Here is a 15,000-nt window from a genome sequence, read left to right as displayed (position 1 = left end):
AGAAAACTATCTCCTCTATCTCTGTCTTTGTTGCTCGTTTTGAATTTCTTTCTTTCTGTCTTTCTTTCTTTTAGCATCAATACAGAAAGAATGGTATCTGCCGTCCCAAGCGTAAACGCGTACGTGCACGTGTACTACCCTACCTAGCTGGCTCACAAAATTGCAGCTTTTTCTCCCTCTCTATTTGTCTCTCGTTTCTGATAATCGTTTGATCTGAATTGATAATTTATGTTAGAGCCTTCTTTGTTTGCGGGGGTATGTCATGTTTTTTTTTATTTTCTTCTTTTTTTCTTTTTCTTTTCTCGTAGAGTAGCAGCTATCCGATAGTAACAAACGAAAGCAAATCATCTGTTATTATATGAATTGGATTTGTAATAAATAAAATTATTTTTTTCTTATATAAATTTCCTTTCTTTTTGTTTTTCTTTCAAAAAAGGAAAAACAAGAAGCAATGTATAGGTCAGGAAAATTTGAATAAGAAAAGAAAGATGTTCTTTCGATATTTTTGCAAATCAGCCGCTGGAAAGCACAAGGAAAAAGAAAAATAAACAAAAGAGAAAAAAGTAAAATGAAAGATTTGTAGGTAACATTTTGTTTAGTCCAGGGAAGAGAAAAAAGCACCCTCGTTGTTTATCTTTCGGTTGCTTTGGCTTGAAAGCTCTCGTACTTGGAGTAGCATTTTCTCTCGCAACCCTTCTCGATTACTTTCTCTCCTTATTTCTTATCAAGCTAGACGTTTTCTCCCCTTTCCTCTCTCCTCTCTCTCTATCTCTCTCGCACGCGCGCGCGCACTTATTAAGTCCCAAAAGCACGCGAGAGAGAGAGAGAGAGAGAGAGAGAGAGAGAGAGAGAGAGAGCGAGAGAGAGGGAGGAGAGAGAGAGAAACTTTACATTCGAACGGTGTTACTCGGAAATACGATTTCGAACGCCTTTATCGATTTACGATAGACGACGACTGAGGAGGAACGAACGGCTAGCAGCCAGACGTTGAAAGTGATGAGAGGGATGAGAGGAAAGAGAAGAGAAGAGGACTGGTTTACTCCGAAAGTCGACGATGTCGTTGACTTATACTACTTCCTATTACTTCCATCTATACCTTCTACTCACGTATATACGTGTCCATATGTATGCACGGGATATCCTAACCTTTTTTCGATTTTTTTCTTGCAATACGTAAAAAATAGATTAGATTTGTCATTAATTTTTGATGGAAATATTTTGTACACCCTGTATATACGTTTAAGAAAATTGATATGAATTTATGAGTAAAGAATAGGGAAATCTCGTTATAACCTTTTAATGAAAACATTTGGTACACCTAGTATATACGTTTCACGAATCAATTTGTAAAAAATTATTTACTTTCATTATTACATTTTAATGAAAACATTTTGGTCCATCTTGTGTATACATTTCTCAAATCAATTCGTAAAAAGTAGTTTACTTTTATTATTAAATTTTAATGGAAACGTTTGGGTACACCCTTTATATATACGTTTCATGAATTAATATGAATGAACGAATGAAGAATAGGTTAGTTTTATTATTACATTTTAATGGAAACGTTAGTACACTATACACACACATACACACGCGCGTATTATATATACACGTTTCACGAATTAATATGAATGAACGGGTAAAGGATAGGTTAGTTTCATTCTAACCTTTGAACGAAACATAATGAAAAATTTTCAAAATGAATACCTCTTTTTCTTCTTGTTCTTTTTGATCACGACATTCAATGAAAATCTTTCATACACTGCATATACATATGAAATATAATAATAGAATTCTGAATGTCCACGAAAAGAATATATTTTCTAGATATTTACAGGGCAGAAGGGAGGGAGAGAGAGAGACTAGTGTCACTTTTTAGATACTAACTTTTACGATAGGCTCAGACTTGCTGATCGTATAAAATCGATAAAGGGACTCGAAAAGGAGCATCTGCCGCGACGTACTCTCTTATAACTTTGAAATTTCCTCGACAATGTTATCGCGATTCTATTGTTCGTTCTAGCGTACGTTAGCTGCACTGTATGGCTACACACAACGCGCGTATATCCCTTTTCTTAGTTTACCGTAAAAACAAGTAGTATAGGTCAAGCTCTTCTCAAACGATTCTATAAAAAGTTAGGTTAGGATAATCAATATAAATAAGAATTTATTATTCGTATTTTTTAACGTCTACTAATATGTCAAAAATTATTCATTGACGTATTGATAAAAATAAATATAAGAATTTTTATTGCCAACTTCAAAAAAGGAACTATCAATATCCTTCTGCCGATATTTTTAATTAATATCGCAAAATGAGTGAAAATTTTTATATCTAACCTCCAAAAATGAATAATCTAATGCTGATGATATAAATATTTAGATAGAATTATATATATATATATATATATATATATATATATATATACTCGTGGAATAATTGCATTTATCGTCAGTACTAAAATAAGACGTATTATTCAATCGTCTAGACGGGATAAGGATATTATTATTATTCGATCGAACGTTTTGAAACTAATCGAAATTTGCCAAACAGAAGCATATATATGTATATGTATATGTATATGTATATATATATATATATATACATATCTGAGTACATACGTATAAAGCTTCGTCGTCTTTACGTGACGATTATGGAAACGGCATTACAGTTTGCACAGTGCTATCGGTATTTCGCGTCACAGATCCGATCGTTCGAACCGACATTTTTACGATAACGACCGACAATTCACGAGGGCTTACGAACACGACGATTTAATCGTTTCCGAGAGTGAGACAGGACAAATACGCACGTACACGCACACGCACACGCCTTTCTTCTTCAAAAATCATGTAAAAAAATAACTCTCTAAAAAAAATTGTCCCTATATAATCGTTGATTCAATTTTCCTAATTAAGTACTTAATAAATTAATATAATGTCTAAAATATCTAACAAGAAACATTATAATTATGTTCTAAATAATTCTAACACGTTCCCTATCTAATAATATCAAATAAAAATGGATTATTACGTTCCAAATAATTCTACCAAGTTCCTTCTAATAATAATATCAAATAAAATCATTCTATTGATTTTCTATTCGTTCTATATATCGTTAAAAATTTATTCCATTCATAATATCAAATAAAAATTCATATAATTATCTTTTAAATAATAATAAATGGGTTTTAAAATTTCACCTCTTTCAAATTATGTTTTTTAAGTCACGCGCGAACACATACACACCACGTATATATAAAATGAAGGTTAAAAATACTGGATCAGAACTTCTTTTCATCTCTTTTTTGTTTTTTATTATCAAGGAACGGGTTGCCTGTGTTGCTAGTTCCTTTCTTCGAAAACAAATTTGTTACATAATACTTGTGTTTATTTTTTTTTCTTTCTTTTTTGTTTGTTTGTTCTCACCATATTATCATCATCGTCATCATGAACGGTTAATTAATTAGGTGAGCTTTAGGCGTTTTTTTCAAACATAAATTAAAATCAAATCATATTCCTTCTTACACAAATACATATCGTTTATGAACAAAGGACGCGAATAACGCTCAAAAAACTCACCTTTACAATTTTTATTTATTTATTTGTTTGATTTTAAGAAATAAACGTTATTTTTCTTTTTCTTTTTCTTTCTTTCTTTTTTTTTTTTTTTTTTTTTTTTTTTTTTTGTTACCAGGAAGAACAGTACATATTATCATTGTTATTACCATCGATATACTTTTTATATCAGTTATCAGTGATATTTCCGAATTGGTACTTTTAATGAAAAAGTTTTGCGTATGAAATAATAACAATCAACCAAAAAAAAAAGAAAAATTAAAAATACAAAGCATTTCCTGCGGGCATATGCACGTGTAACGTGTGTATACGTTTATGTTTACGTATGTTGTATGTATGTATGTATGCATGTACGTTGTATATTTGTTTATAGTATACAAATCGGCCATTTTTCTTTGTTTCCATTTCTTTTTTCCCTGTACGAGTGAGCAAGCAACGGCAACGCGAAATTATTTGTCGATTCTAATTTTTTTGCTTGTTTTTATTTTTTAATTTCTCCATAGGATCGATCATTTTTTTAAATTATTTTTTGCTCCATCAGAATTTTTTAAGGCACACATAGCCACGTTATTTATTTTATTTTATTTTATTTCATTTTATTTTATTTTATTTTATTTTATTTTATTTTATTTATATACGTATATACGAGAATTACAAATAATTTCGCGCTGCGATTTCTTTACCGGCCGAAATTCGATGTACTTATACTTGTTTGTTTGTTTGTTTGTTTGTTTGTTTGTTGATTGGTTTTATATCATTTTTTTTCAAGTCGTCGTTATCAGAATTCTATTTTTTTCTTTTTATACACGGTTCGTTAACAACAATTTTTTGTTTTAACATTTGAAAAAATTTTCTCTTCTGTCCCGTGTGACTTTGAAAAAATTTCCAATAATGTACGATCACAAAATTATATTTGTTACAAAAATTTGTGAAATTTTTTGTCTTGCTTTTTTTACGCCAATTTCTCCATACCGAGTAACAAAAACAAAACAAAAAATAATAAAATCAGATGTTTGCGCGATTCTAATATCGACTTCTTTTCAATTTAATTTTTTTTACGATTTTTTTTTCAAATTTGTAAATATATCTTTTTTTTTGTTTTTTTGTCTTTTTGTTTTTTTTTTTTTCCAAGACGATTATCGAAATTACAATTTCAACATCGTCAACAACAACTACGTGCGTTTTTAGCGACAAAATAAAACTCGACTCGTTCTCTCTCTCTCTCACACACGACATTCCGTAAGAGTCCTACATTCTTCTTAATTATTTAATTTGTTTATTTAATACTTCGCCTATATAAAACCTTCTTCGAAAGAAAACCCTAACGCACGTAGTTCGATGTTTTTTAATAGATCGCTGTTTTGAACAGCGCTATATTGTAGCAGAATTGTTTTCAAATGAAAGACGCAAAAATCCAAAAGTTGTTCAATGAATTTTTTCGCTTTTTCACAAATTTTTAAAAAACAATTCTCTACAAAAACTCCTTTTTGGAGAAAGATGTTATTAAAGGATCTTATTTCATTTCATTCTTTCTCGTTTTTTTTTGCTTTTTTGTTTTTTAACGCTTTTATCCATACTTTTTCTCTCTTAACCCGTAATGTTAATCCATCTCTTAGTTTTTTTTTTTACATTCGATCATTCGTTCGATTTCTCTCTCTCTCTCTCTCTCTCTCTCTCTCTCTCTCTCTCTCTCTCCTCTCTGTTTCTCAAAAAAAAAAAAAAAAAAAAAAAAAAAAAGAAAAAAAAAAGAAACTTTTACATTGTAAAAGTTAGCAACCGTAAATTTTTATTCGCGATCAAAATTGAAAGATACCCTTGAAAAAGATATTTCAAGGAGATACCTTCGTCTAGTTTTCCAATCCGAAGAAAGTGTCGTCTCTCGATGAAAATGATTAAAAAATTTTGTTCGCTATATAACTGTTTAATTTCTTTTCCTTCTTTTTTTTTTGTTTTCATTAACAAAATATTTATGCCAATAGTTTAATAATTACGTGTATATAAGAAAACGAATCACGATTTGTCATATAAATATTTGTTATGTGCTTTTATTAGATTATTTTTAACGTTCAAATTTTATTTTTGAATTAACTCACACTTTCTTCGGATCATTATAAACTCAGCATTGCTAATCAATGCTACGTGATAATCCCGACTCTACAATAAATCAATAGTATATATCATCATAGTTTAGAAAGAGTCAAACTTAAACTTAAACCGAGAATAGCATTTGTATTTAACAATAATAATAATAATAATAATAATAATAATAATAATAATAATAATAATAATAATAATAATGTTAATAATAATAATAATAATATTAATAATATTAATAATAATAATAATAATAATAATAATAATAATAATAATAATAATAATAATAATAATAATAATAATGATAATAATAATAATAATAATGATAATAATAGTAATAATTAATTATAGTTAAAAAAATTCGAACGCTAAGCTTCAAGCAGTCATCTCAGTCTATTTTTAACGAATAGAAAACTATTGTTTCATCGATCATTTCCTCCTTCCTTCTTTTTTTCTTTTTCTTCTTCTTTTTTTTCAGACTTCACGAAGCTCTTTATGTCTGTGAAAAAATAAACTTTCACATGACACAATCGACGTCTACGTTTTGTTATTATTAATATTATTATTATTATTATTATTATTATTATTATTATTATCATTATTATTGTTATTATTATTATTATTATTATTTTGTTTGTTCGTTTGTTATTTACTTTTCCCAGATACAACTTTGACTCTTTTTAAAAAATGATCGTAGAAAAGGAAAATAAAAAAAAAGAAAAAAAAAGAAAAAAGAGAAAAAATACAATTCGCAAAGAAGTAATATATAAAGTGAGAGACGCAGAATTTAAAACGTACAAGAGGATATTAATTAATAATACCAACAAATATTCTCTTTTTGTCGGTTTACAAAGGGCAACGATCACAAAGTTATTACAATGGATAACGATAGAGAATTTTTTTGTAGTAACTTCTTTTTTCGATCGTTTTAGAAACCATAACACTTCTTATTTTTCAATTTCAAATGAGACATGACGTTATGTTTTTCTATAGCAAAAAATAATAGAACCTAATGCAAAAGGAAATGTATCGTATTATATGATTATGATATTGTATGCGATTCTATTAATCGTTTATACAACGCACAATAGGATACTCGTCCATTATTACTATCAACGTTATATAGAATCGCATGCAAATATAATGATTACATTTAATATGTAAAATATATGAGAGCCTGTAAAAAACCGTGATAGAAGATTGCACGATCAAAATTAATGACGATATAATACACAGCGCAATTGTGGAAATTTTTCTTTTCGAAAATATTACGTAGTCATTATGTTTTTTTTTTCTTTTTGCCAATTGGTATTAGAATAGCTGCTTCTTCTCTTCGACTTCTTTTTTTTTTGTTTGTTTGTTTGTTTGTTTGTTTGTTTGGAAAATACAACCGTGGAAAAATTGCATTACCTTGGTAATAATATATACCCTTACAACTAACAATTTATTCTCTACTGGAGACATACATCATAATACGTGATTCCTTCTGAATGATAATGTATGTTAGCAATAGAATCATAGTTTCTTTCTTTCTTTCTCTCCTTATTTTAAACTCAAATCGAAAACAGTGAACAAGATTCGTAATAGATTTACAAGAGAATTATATGTAAATCTATTTGTTGAATGTTTCTCCACTCGTTATTTGTCCTTAGAGAAAAAAAGAGATATTTCAAAAGATAAATTTCAATTAGATCGAAAGAAAAAGGGGGGAGGGGAAAAACGGTTTAAAATGCATTCAATTTTATAATACTAAATCACAGTATTTTCATGCTTTGGGATGGTAGTAAAAGAGAGACACTTTGGAGTTTGTATAGAAATATAGTAATGACACCACTTTCTTTCCTTTTTTTTTCTTGTGCACAACCGACAGTAGTTAAATATTTTACCCCGCTAACATTCACAATCGTGAATAGTATATAAAGAGAGGCAATTGGGCAAGACTATCAATGTGATATGCATTATAATTTATTGACCGAACCTTTGGTATTGGATGAAATATGAAAAGTTAAACGCTTAGTTCCTTATCGATCCAATCAGTCATTCTGTTATTACGCATACGTTAAATTTACAAATATAATGTCTGTAATTTTCAAAATATTACATCGATTTAACATATTAATCAACCAATACCTCTTTTTTAAGAGAATAAAAAAGAAAAAAAAAGAAACAAAATTTCTCTAATTCGTCTATATAAATATATCTTCTGCCCAACAAATGCATTTTAAAATGTATCTCCATGTGCACTATTATATATATATATATATATATATATATATATCATAATTAAGCATTTATTCTTCTTCGACTTATTACTCCCTTGTTACTTCCATCTTGGAAACAAATCATCCATCAAAACTGATATTATAATATTAAAAGCATGTTAAACCGCTTTATGTATTTTCTCTCTCTCTCTCTCTCTCTCTCTCTCTCTCTCTCTCTTTCGCTCTCGCTCGCTCTCTCTCTCTCTCTCCATATAGCTCCCATTGTTGGTATTTCGTATATTGAAGCTTCTCTTCGCTTCATATATGAAACATCTACTATTCACTATTAACTTGTGTATGAATTCCATTCCGTAAACCTAAGTCATTATGGCTGGTGGGTAAAACTTGGGTTTTTTTGTTTTGTAACTTTTGGACATTACTAATTAATTAGAAATTCTACTCGAGAAAGATGTTTCTGTGTGTTTCTTCTTTTAAGAGATTGCTAACACACCGACACATTATTATCGCTATTATTATTATTATTTATAAAGGAAAGATATTGGAAGAAACAAAAAAGAAAAGAGTGAAAAGAAGATGGAAAACAAAGTATTAAGTATAAGGAGAATAGGGATTCTCTCCGATGATATATTTTGGCAGTTAACTCATCGTATTTGTATGGTTTTATTCCGATACTTAGAACTGTTATTACCAAAATTGTTATACGACAACTTTTACATTTTCTCTTCAGAGACATCTTACTCTTCGAAGCTTTTTTTATACTCGTAAAAGTTTCCGTCAAGTTCTAAACAACGATTCGGTTCTCATCATCATCATCATCATCATCATCATCATTATTATTCAGCATACGTGGTGAAGAGATTTGTTTCGTTTTAATACCATTAGAATTATACATAAAAATGTAATAATAGACATCATCGAAAGAATCCCAAATCTTCATATATAAATGCCACCAGCCAATTATTTATAAAAAATAATTATATATAAAACTAGTCAATTTTACAACATCTGATTCTCAATCACGATGAATAATAATCATGAAAAAAATCCAGTTATGTTAAAAGAAAGAATACTATATAAGGCGACTGTGAATTAACGAAAAAAGATCATTTTCACTTAAAAAAAAAACAAAAAAAAAAAAAAAAAAAAAAAAAAAAAAAAAAAAAAAGGCGGGGGAGAAAAGTAAAAAAAAAATAAAAAAAAATAAAATAAAAGCGAAAAAAAAAAGAAAAAAAAAAAAAAGAAAGAAAGAAAAAGTGATTTGAATTTCAGAGTTGTATAATAGCATTGACAAGAGCGCAAAATCAAGCCATGATCATAAAAGTTCTCAATATGATATTTAGAATTTATGACTGCGTTTATATTAAGATCTATAGTATTTTTAATCTATAGTGCAAAGTTAATAAGCACATGGATTCATAACGTTGTTCACATGTCGAATAGTTATGCCAAAGAGAAGGAGTATAGATCGATTTACTCCTCTCGAGGTAAAACTTTTTTCTTGGTTTTTTTTTTTTTTTTTTTTTTCCTTTTTTTTGTTTTGTTTTGATAAATCGCATATGCCACACACTTTTCTTATTTTATGAACGAACAAAAGATAAACAACGGAATATATCGGAAGTATGAAACCATTGTATAAAAATTTATTATTATTAAAATGATGTGTGTTGTGGATACTCTCATGCTGTATTTACAGTTATGGTAAAATGCAATGATCTCGATTGTGATTATTATTATTATTATTATTATTATTATTACGTTAATCCGCATATTGATTTTATTCATTGTGCTCTTGATAATGGCTTGACTCTGACGTGTGTTTTACTTTATGTACATTTAAATGTATTTATGTACAAAGAATATCACTCATACCCAACACATTCGCATCACTTAAATCATCGAGTTCATTGTTTCTCATCACCACGCTCTCTCATCATCACTCTTATATACAAGTAACTCATATATCTTTGAACTCGAAGAGTAAAATATAACTCGAGCTTGGAGAGAGAATTTTTGTCGAGCTTTTGTTTTGTTAACGGTGTATAAAACTAGAACGGAAACGATGTTAGAGATGATGTTCATGTAAAAAAGAGATGCTCTATGTAGAAAATAAAAAATGTTAAATTTCAATTATCTATCGGTCAAATGAGTGATCCTTAATACAATGATAATAGAAATTTGCAATTTTTTGTCTTCTTCATATTGCACACTTCGTTCGTTTTTGTTCTCTTCGAATTTTCGTATAAACAACGTTAACGCACACACAAGAAAAATTCTCTCTCCAAACCAAAGTTATATTTCACTCTTCTAGTTCGAAGCATAGCAATGTTATGCCTTATACATGTACGAGACACAATCACTATTTTCACACTTTAAACTTTTCTTGAGCGTTCATTCCAGCTTAGTTATGATTCCATATCGAAACTACTTGGACACATTACCTTCTTCCATACTATTATTGTCTTCTGGTCTTATTACGTACAAACTGGGGTCTATCACTTTTGGGATAGGTTTTATTTCTGTTCCAAGCTCTTGTTCGATACGATGTAAGTTAAAACGATCCTCATACGTGATTAGATTAATTGCTATACCTAAATGGCCAAACCTTCCTGATCGACCAATGCGATGCAGATATGTTTCTGCCATCTTGGGAAAGTCAAAGTTGATTACAACGTTAACAGCTTGTACGTCGATACCTCGTGTGAACAAATCGCTGCTCACCTATAAAGAAAATGTTCAAATCTTTTATCATGTTTGTTTGTGTAAGCGTAAAAAAGAATTTTTCTAAATTTCACATGCTTCTATATATTGCCTATTATTCGTTACTGGAGTACACAATCGCACTTTTACTTTTGCAATTTAATTCAAAGCGCGCGATACAAAGCTTACAAAATAATAATAAATAATTGTGCGTCCACAGACTGTGCGCATATATTATATATCGTGTGTATGCATATTATTGGCTCGTTGACTTACCAGATTTCGACATAACCCTGCTCGAAAATCGTGGAATACACGATTCCTATGTGCCTGTGCCATTTTCGCATGTATATAATAACAGCAATATCCAAGATCTGTTATTTTCTTTGCCAATAATTCTACACGTTGTGTCGAATTACAGAAGATTATGCTTTGTGTTATTTGCAACTAAGCAAAAGATAAAAGATAATTCGATGGTTAGATCAATGATATCTCTTTCGAGTTTTAATATCGAGTAAAAAATAATATATTACCTTCGAGAATAGCGTGTTAAGGCAGTGAACTTTCTGTCGTTCCTGTACAAAGGCATAATACTGCGTTACACCTTTTAATGTTAATTCTTCCATTAAATTAATTTCATATGGATCTCGCAAATGTTTTTCCATAAACTGTTTCACAGTTAATGGAAAGGTAGCTGAATACAGCAAAATCTGACGTTCGTGTGGCAATCTATATAAAATGAAACAAAATGACAATAACAACGAGAAAACATCAAAATTTTCTTCCAACTAATTCATTCTATAAGCGTACTTAGAAATGACATGATCCAACATTCCTTTAAAATCTTGCGACAAAAGCTTATCTGCTTCATCCAAAACTAATATTTTGCAGTGATCCATGTTCGCAACGTTTTTGTCCATAAGATCAAGAATTCTTCCTGGCGTTGCTATTATTACTTGTACTGTAAGTTTACAAAATTAATTATAAGATATCTGTCAGGTTATAATTATATGATGCAGCGCGTGTAAATATAAAAACCTTTTTGATAAATCCTCATAATATCATCACGTAAATTGGTACCACCAGTAGTTACCATCACTTTAATATCCATATGTTTCGCAAGTTCGATACAGATTTGTGATGTTTGAAGAGCTAACTCTCTGGTAGGTACAATTACTAGCGCTTGAATTACATCTTTCCGAGGGTCAACCTGACATAACATATTTAATTAGATTTAAATAAAAAATTATGCAGCGTAAACAATTTTATTTAGCGACAACAATTAAAGAAACATTTTATACCTGTTCAAGCACTGGAATCGAATATGCTCCAGTCTTGCCAGTTCCATTTTTAGCTCGGGCCAAGATGTCTTTACCAGACAATGCAATAGGGATACTGGCTTCTTGAATTGGAGATGGTTTTTCCCAACCCTTTTCAAAAATACCCATTAGCAACTCTCGTTTCAGGCAAAATTCTTCAAACTCATTACCACGTGTGTCAGTGACATCCTACGATATATACATATATACATATATTTGTTTGTATGCTATTTGTATTATAAAAGATAGAAAAAATATAAAAGCACATGCTCGTTTAAATTTCAATAATCACTTACACTCGTCTTTATGCGTTTATCCTTTGGTGGAATTTTTAGTTTAGCTTTCCAACCTACATCATCCATCTTTTCTAATTCTGTTTTCGTATTGAGAGCAGAATTGAGCATGTGGTTTGAGTTCATATGCGTTTCGGTTATCATCTTGGAAGCGACGTAATGCAACTACTTCCTACAGGAATAAAAATGAAAATATAATTCATCTAATTTAAATATCATTAATAATATATCTTAAAAATTTTTAATAGATTATTAGAGAGACGACTAGTCATGTCTCGCGCATATTGTTCAATAACAAAAGTATATAACAAGTCTTGCCGATATAACACAATTAGTCTATGAGAGAAAAACGGAAAGTAAAGGGGAATGGGGTGGTTGGAGCGGTGGGAAAAAAAGGTAAACAGAGAAGACCTCTGACTAATAGAAACTCTAATGTACATAGAGTGCTTCTAATCTATATTTACTTCAATATTCCTGTAGCAGTGTTTTTATGTGTTTAGATCTCAACGATGTATATATTGTTATGTACGTATTGCAAAGTCGTTATATTTGAATCAAATCCGTGTGTGTGTGTGTGTGTATATTGGAACACTGTAATTAAAAGTATATTTATAACTATTATAGATAATACAAAACTTAATTGTTTTATTAATGAGATATTTGATACATATAACAGATCACCATTATTATCATTAATATAAACAAAATGAAATATTGGCTAGCAAAAATTCATTTAAATTTGTTCCAAACGTGTAGCAAGAATGCCGATAGATAGATTCGATAATATACGGAAATCTTTTTCTTCTGGACCGGATTAACGCACATTACACACGTACCACACAACACCACGACTTTAACATACCTCACATCAATTTACCGTACTTCACACATATTAATTCGATTAAACCGCGAACTTTAACGAATGAAATTTTCGAAAGTAGTACGTACACACACATCGAAGCACACAGCAGCAGATTTACATAGTAACAAACGAATTTCAATTCGTACTTATTTTTTCTTATATATATACATATATATATATATATATATATATATATATATATATATATATAACAAAAACAAAAAAACAAGAAAAGAGAGCTAGGGGAGAAGAGAAAAGGAAAAGATAAAAAAAAAAAAAAAAAAAAGAAAGGTTTTTAACCAAGTACTATCGACGAAAGAAAGAAAGACGAAGGACATTTGTACTTGGAATATGCTCTGAACAAAAGAAAGAAAGAGGAAAAAAAGAAAGCGAAAAAAAAGAAAGAAAAGGGGAAGAACGATACACCTTTCGTTTGGAGGGAGAGAGAGAGAGAGAGAGAGAGAGAGAGAGAAGAGGGGAGGGGGAGAGAGAGAGAGAGCTTGTAACTTCTAAAAACATACGTTACTGTTAATCGCTCATATTAAATGTAGAAAAAAAAGAACGATAATGACGACAATTCTGTGAAGAAAATATTGGAATTACAGAAATACTTACGGTTAACGTGTCTCTTACCTTGAAATGGATGGATATCGATGCTGTGCGCAGCACTCGATTAGGAAACAACACGCCAAAATGGCCGTTCCAATGTCAAGTTTTTACAGAGTCTCTTAGCAGTACGTTGAAATATAGCCGCGTTATTTTCTTTATATCTTCGAATTGTCCGCGATTTTAATATTCGGTATACGTTTTATTCGCGTTTTAATTATATCTTCGCACACTATCCAATCCTCTTTACAATTTCTAATTTACAACTAACGCACTGCGTCAAATGCTGACGATTATTACTTCGCTTAAATCTTACACGACGTACGCCATGAGAGAAGAAATTTTACTCAGAAACGAAATCCTGAAGGCTTTTCCTACGATACATATACTATATCTTTCGTTATAGATGGCGCCATTGCTGCAACGCCGATCTTAACGCCGTCTTTTCAGGTTTAGCGTCTCGATCGATACTCTCTTCTGATTGGTTCTGATTATTAACAGGAAGACTATGAATCACTTCAATTACTTCGTTTTTCATTTATTAAGAAATTATTTACAACTTATTAATTTACTTATTTTGTTTTTAATTAATTATTTAATTAATTAATTATTTTTTGCAGTGAAATACATTTTCGTAGAAAGTTGTTTAATTCTTTCAGCTTATTTGTTACTCATCTACGGTTGGTCGATTGATAGAAGTAAGGAAGAAACATATGTACTTTTAAACTCACTTTTTCATTTTATTTTTAATTAATTAATTAATTATTATTTACAACGAAATCATTTTTTTCTTAAGAATTTAAATTTTTAATTTAAAGAATTTCTAATGTATCCCTCATGGGATACATTAAGTAATAATAATTATGACTTTTCTTTTTTTTCCTCGTTTTTTTTTTTTTTCCCCCTTTAAATAAGTAGCTGATTTGATTTCTTTTCAAGGAGATCACTGAGCATGCGCATGTGTTGTTATAGTTCAAAACGTATCAAAAGTATCTTGCCAACTTTACATCAACAAATTCGATAAAATGAATAACAATTCTTTTTAACATTTACCCGAATAAAATCTAAAATCAACTGATGATTATTTATCGATATGATAGAAGAAAAGAAAAAGAAAAAGAAAAACGAAAAAAAAGAAAAAAAAAGGATTATAACTTATTCGTACGTAACCTTTTATACGACGTTGAATTCAATTCAAAGATGTTCAAAGATGTCTCGTAAGAAATATTTTTAAACATTTTCAACGAATCTTTTAATTACATTGTTCTCTTCTCTGGGATATTCGATATTTTCGACAAGCTTCGGGACAATGACGTTCTAAATATCGT

The 15,000-nt window shown here is 29.7% G+C and overlaps 2 protein-coding genes across 5 annotated transcripts in view; both read right to left on the bottom strand.

The window, feature by feature from the left end:
• Positions 1 to 9,380: 9,380 nt before the first annotated feature.
• LOC124955985 (ATP-dependent RNA helicase me31b) lies at positions 9,381 to 14,037 on the bottom strand. 2 transcript variants are annotated; one of them, XM_047511270.1, is made up of 8 exons: positions 13,682 to 14,037; positions 12,208 to 12,376; positions 11,894 to 12,100; positions 11,631 to 11,802; positions 11,403 to 11,553; positions 11,126 to 11,321; positions 10,869 to 11,039; positions 9,381 to 10,613 (listed from the first exon to the last, which is right to left on the bottom strand). In XM_047511270.1, exons 2-8 carry the CDS (start codon positions 12,346 to 12,348, stop codon positions 10,317 to 10,319), a joined length of 1,335 nt encoding a protein of 444 aa, XP_047367226.1. In that variant the 5' UTR covers positions 12,349 to 12,376; positions 13,682 to 14,037; the 3' UTR covers positions 9,381 to 10,316. The 2 variants fall into 2 exon arrangements, with proteins under 2 accessions (XP_047367226.1, XP_047367225.1); XM_047511269.1 differs by having other exon boundaries at positions 13,700 to 14,037.
• Positions 14,038 to 14,554: 517 nt separating this feature from the next.
• The window catches only part of LOC124955989 (zinc finger protein 236-like), a 2,034-nt gene continuing 1,588 nt past the window's right edge, over positions 14,555 to 15,000 (bottom strand). For 2 of the 3 annotated variants that reach the window (XM_047511276.1, XM_047511277.1), the window contains exon 4: positions 14,555 to 15,000. This exon is cut by the window's right edge and continues 87 nt beyond it. In XM_047511276.1, coding sequence (XP_047367232.1) covers positions 14,925 to 15,000 — 76 coding nt within the window. In that variant the 3' untranslated portion in view covers positions 14,555 to 14,924. The other variant, XR_007103049.1, reaches the window with a different exon arrangement.

The sequence above is a fragment of the Vespa velutina genome, chromosome 20 (assembly GCF_912470025.1).
Source record: "Vespa velutina chromosome 20, iVesVel2.1, whole genome shotgun sequence".
NCBI classification, from domain to species: Eukaryota; Metazoa; Arthropoda; class Insecta; order Hymenoptera; family Vespidae; genus Vespa; species Vespa velutina.
The sequence above is the reverse complement of the archived record's forward strand: the minus strand, read 5'-3'. Positions and strand labels throughout refer to the sequence as shown.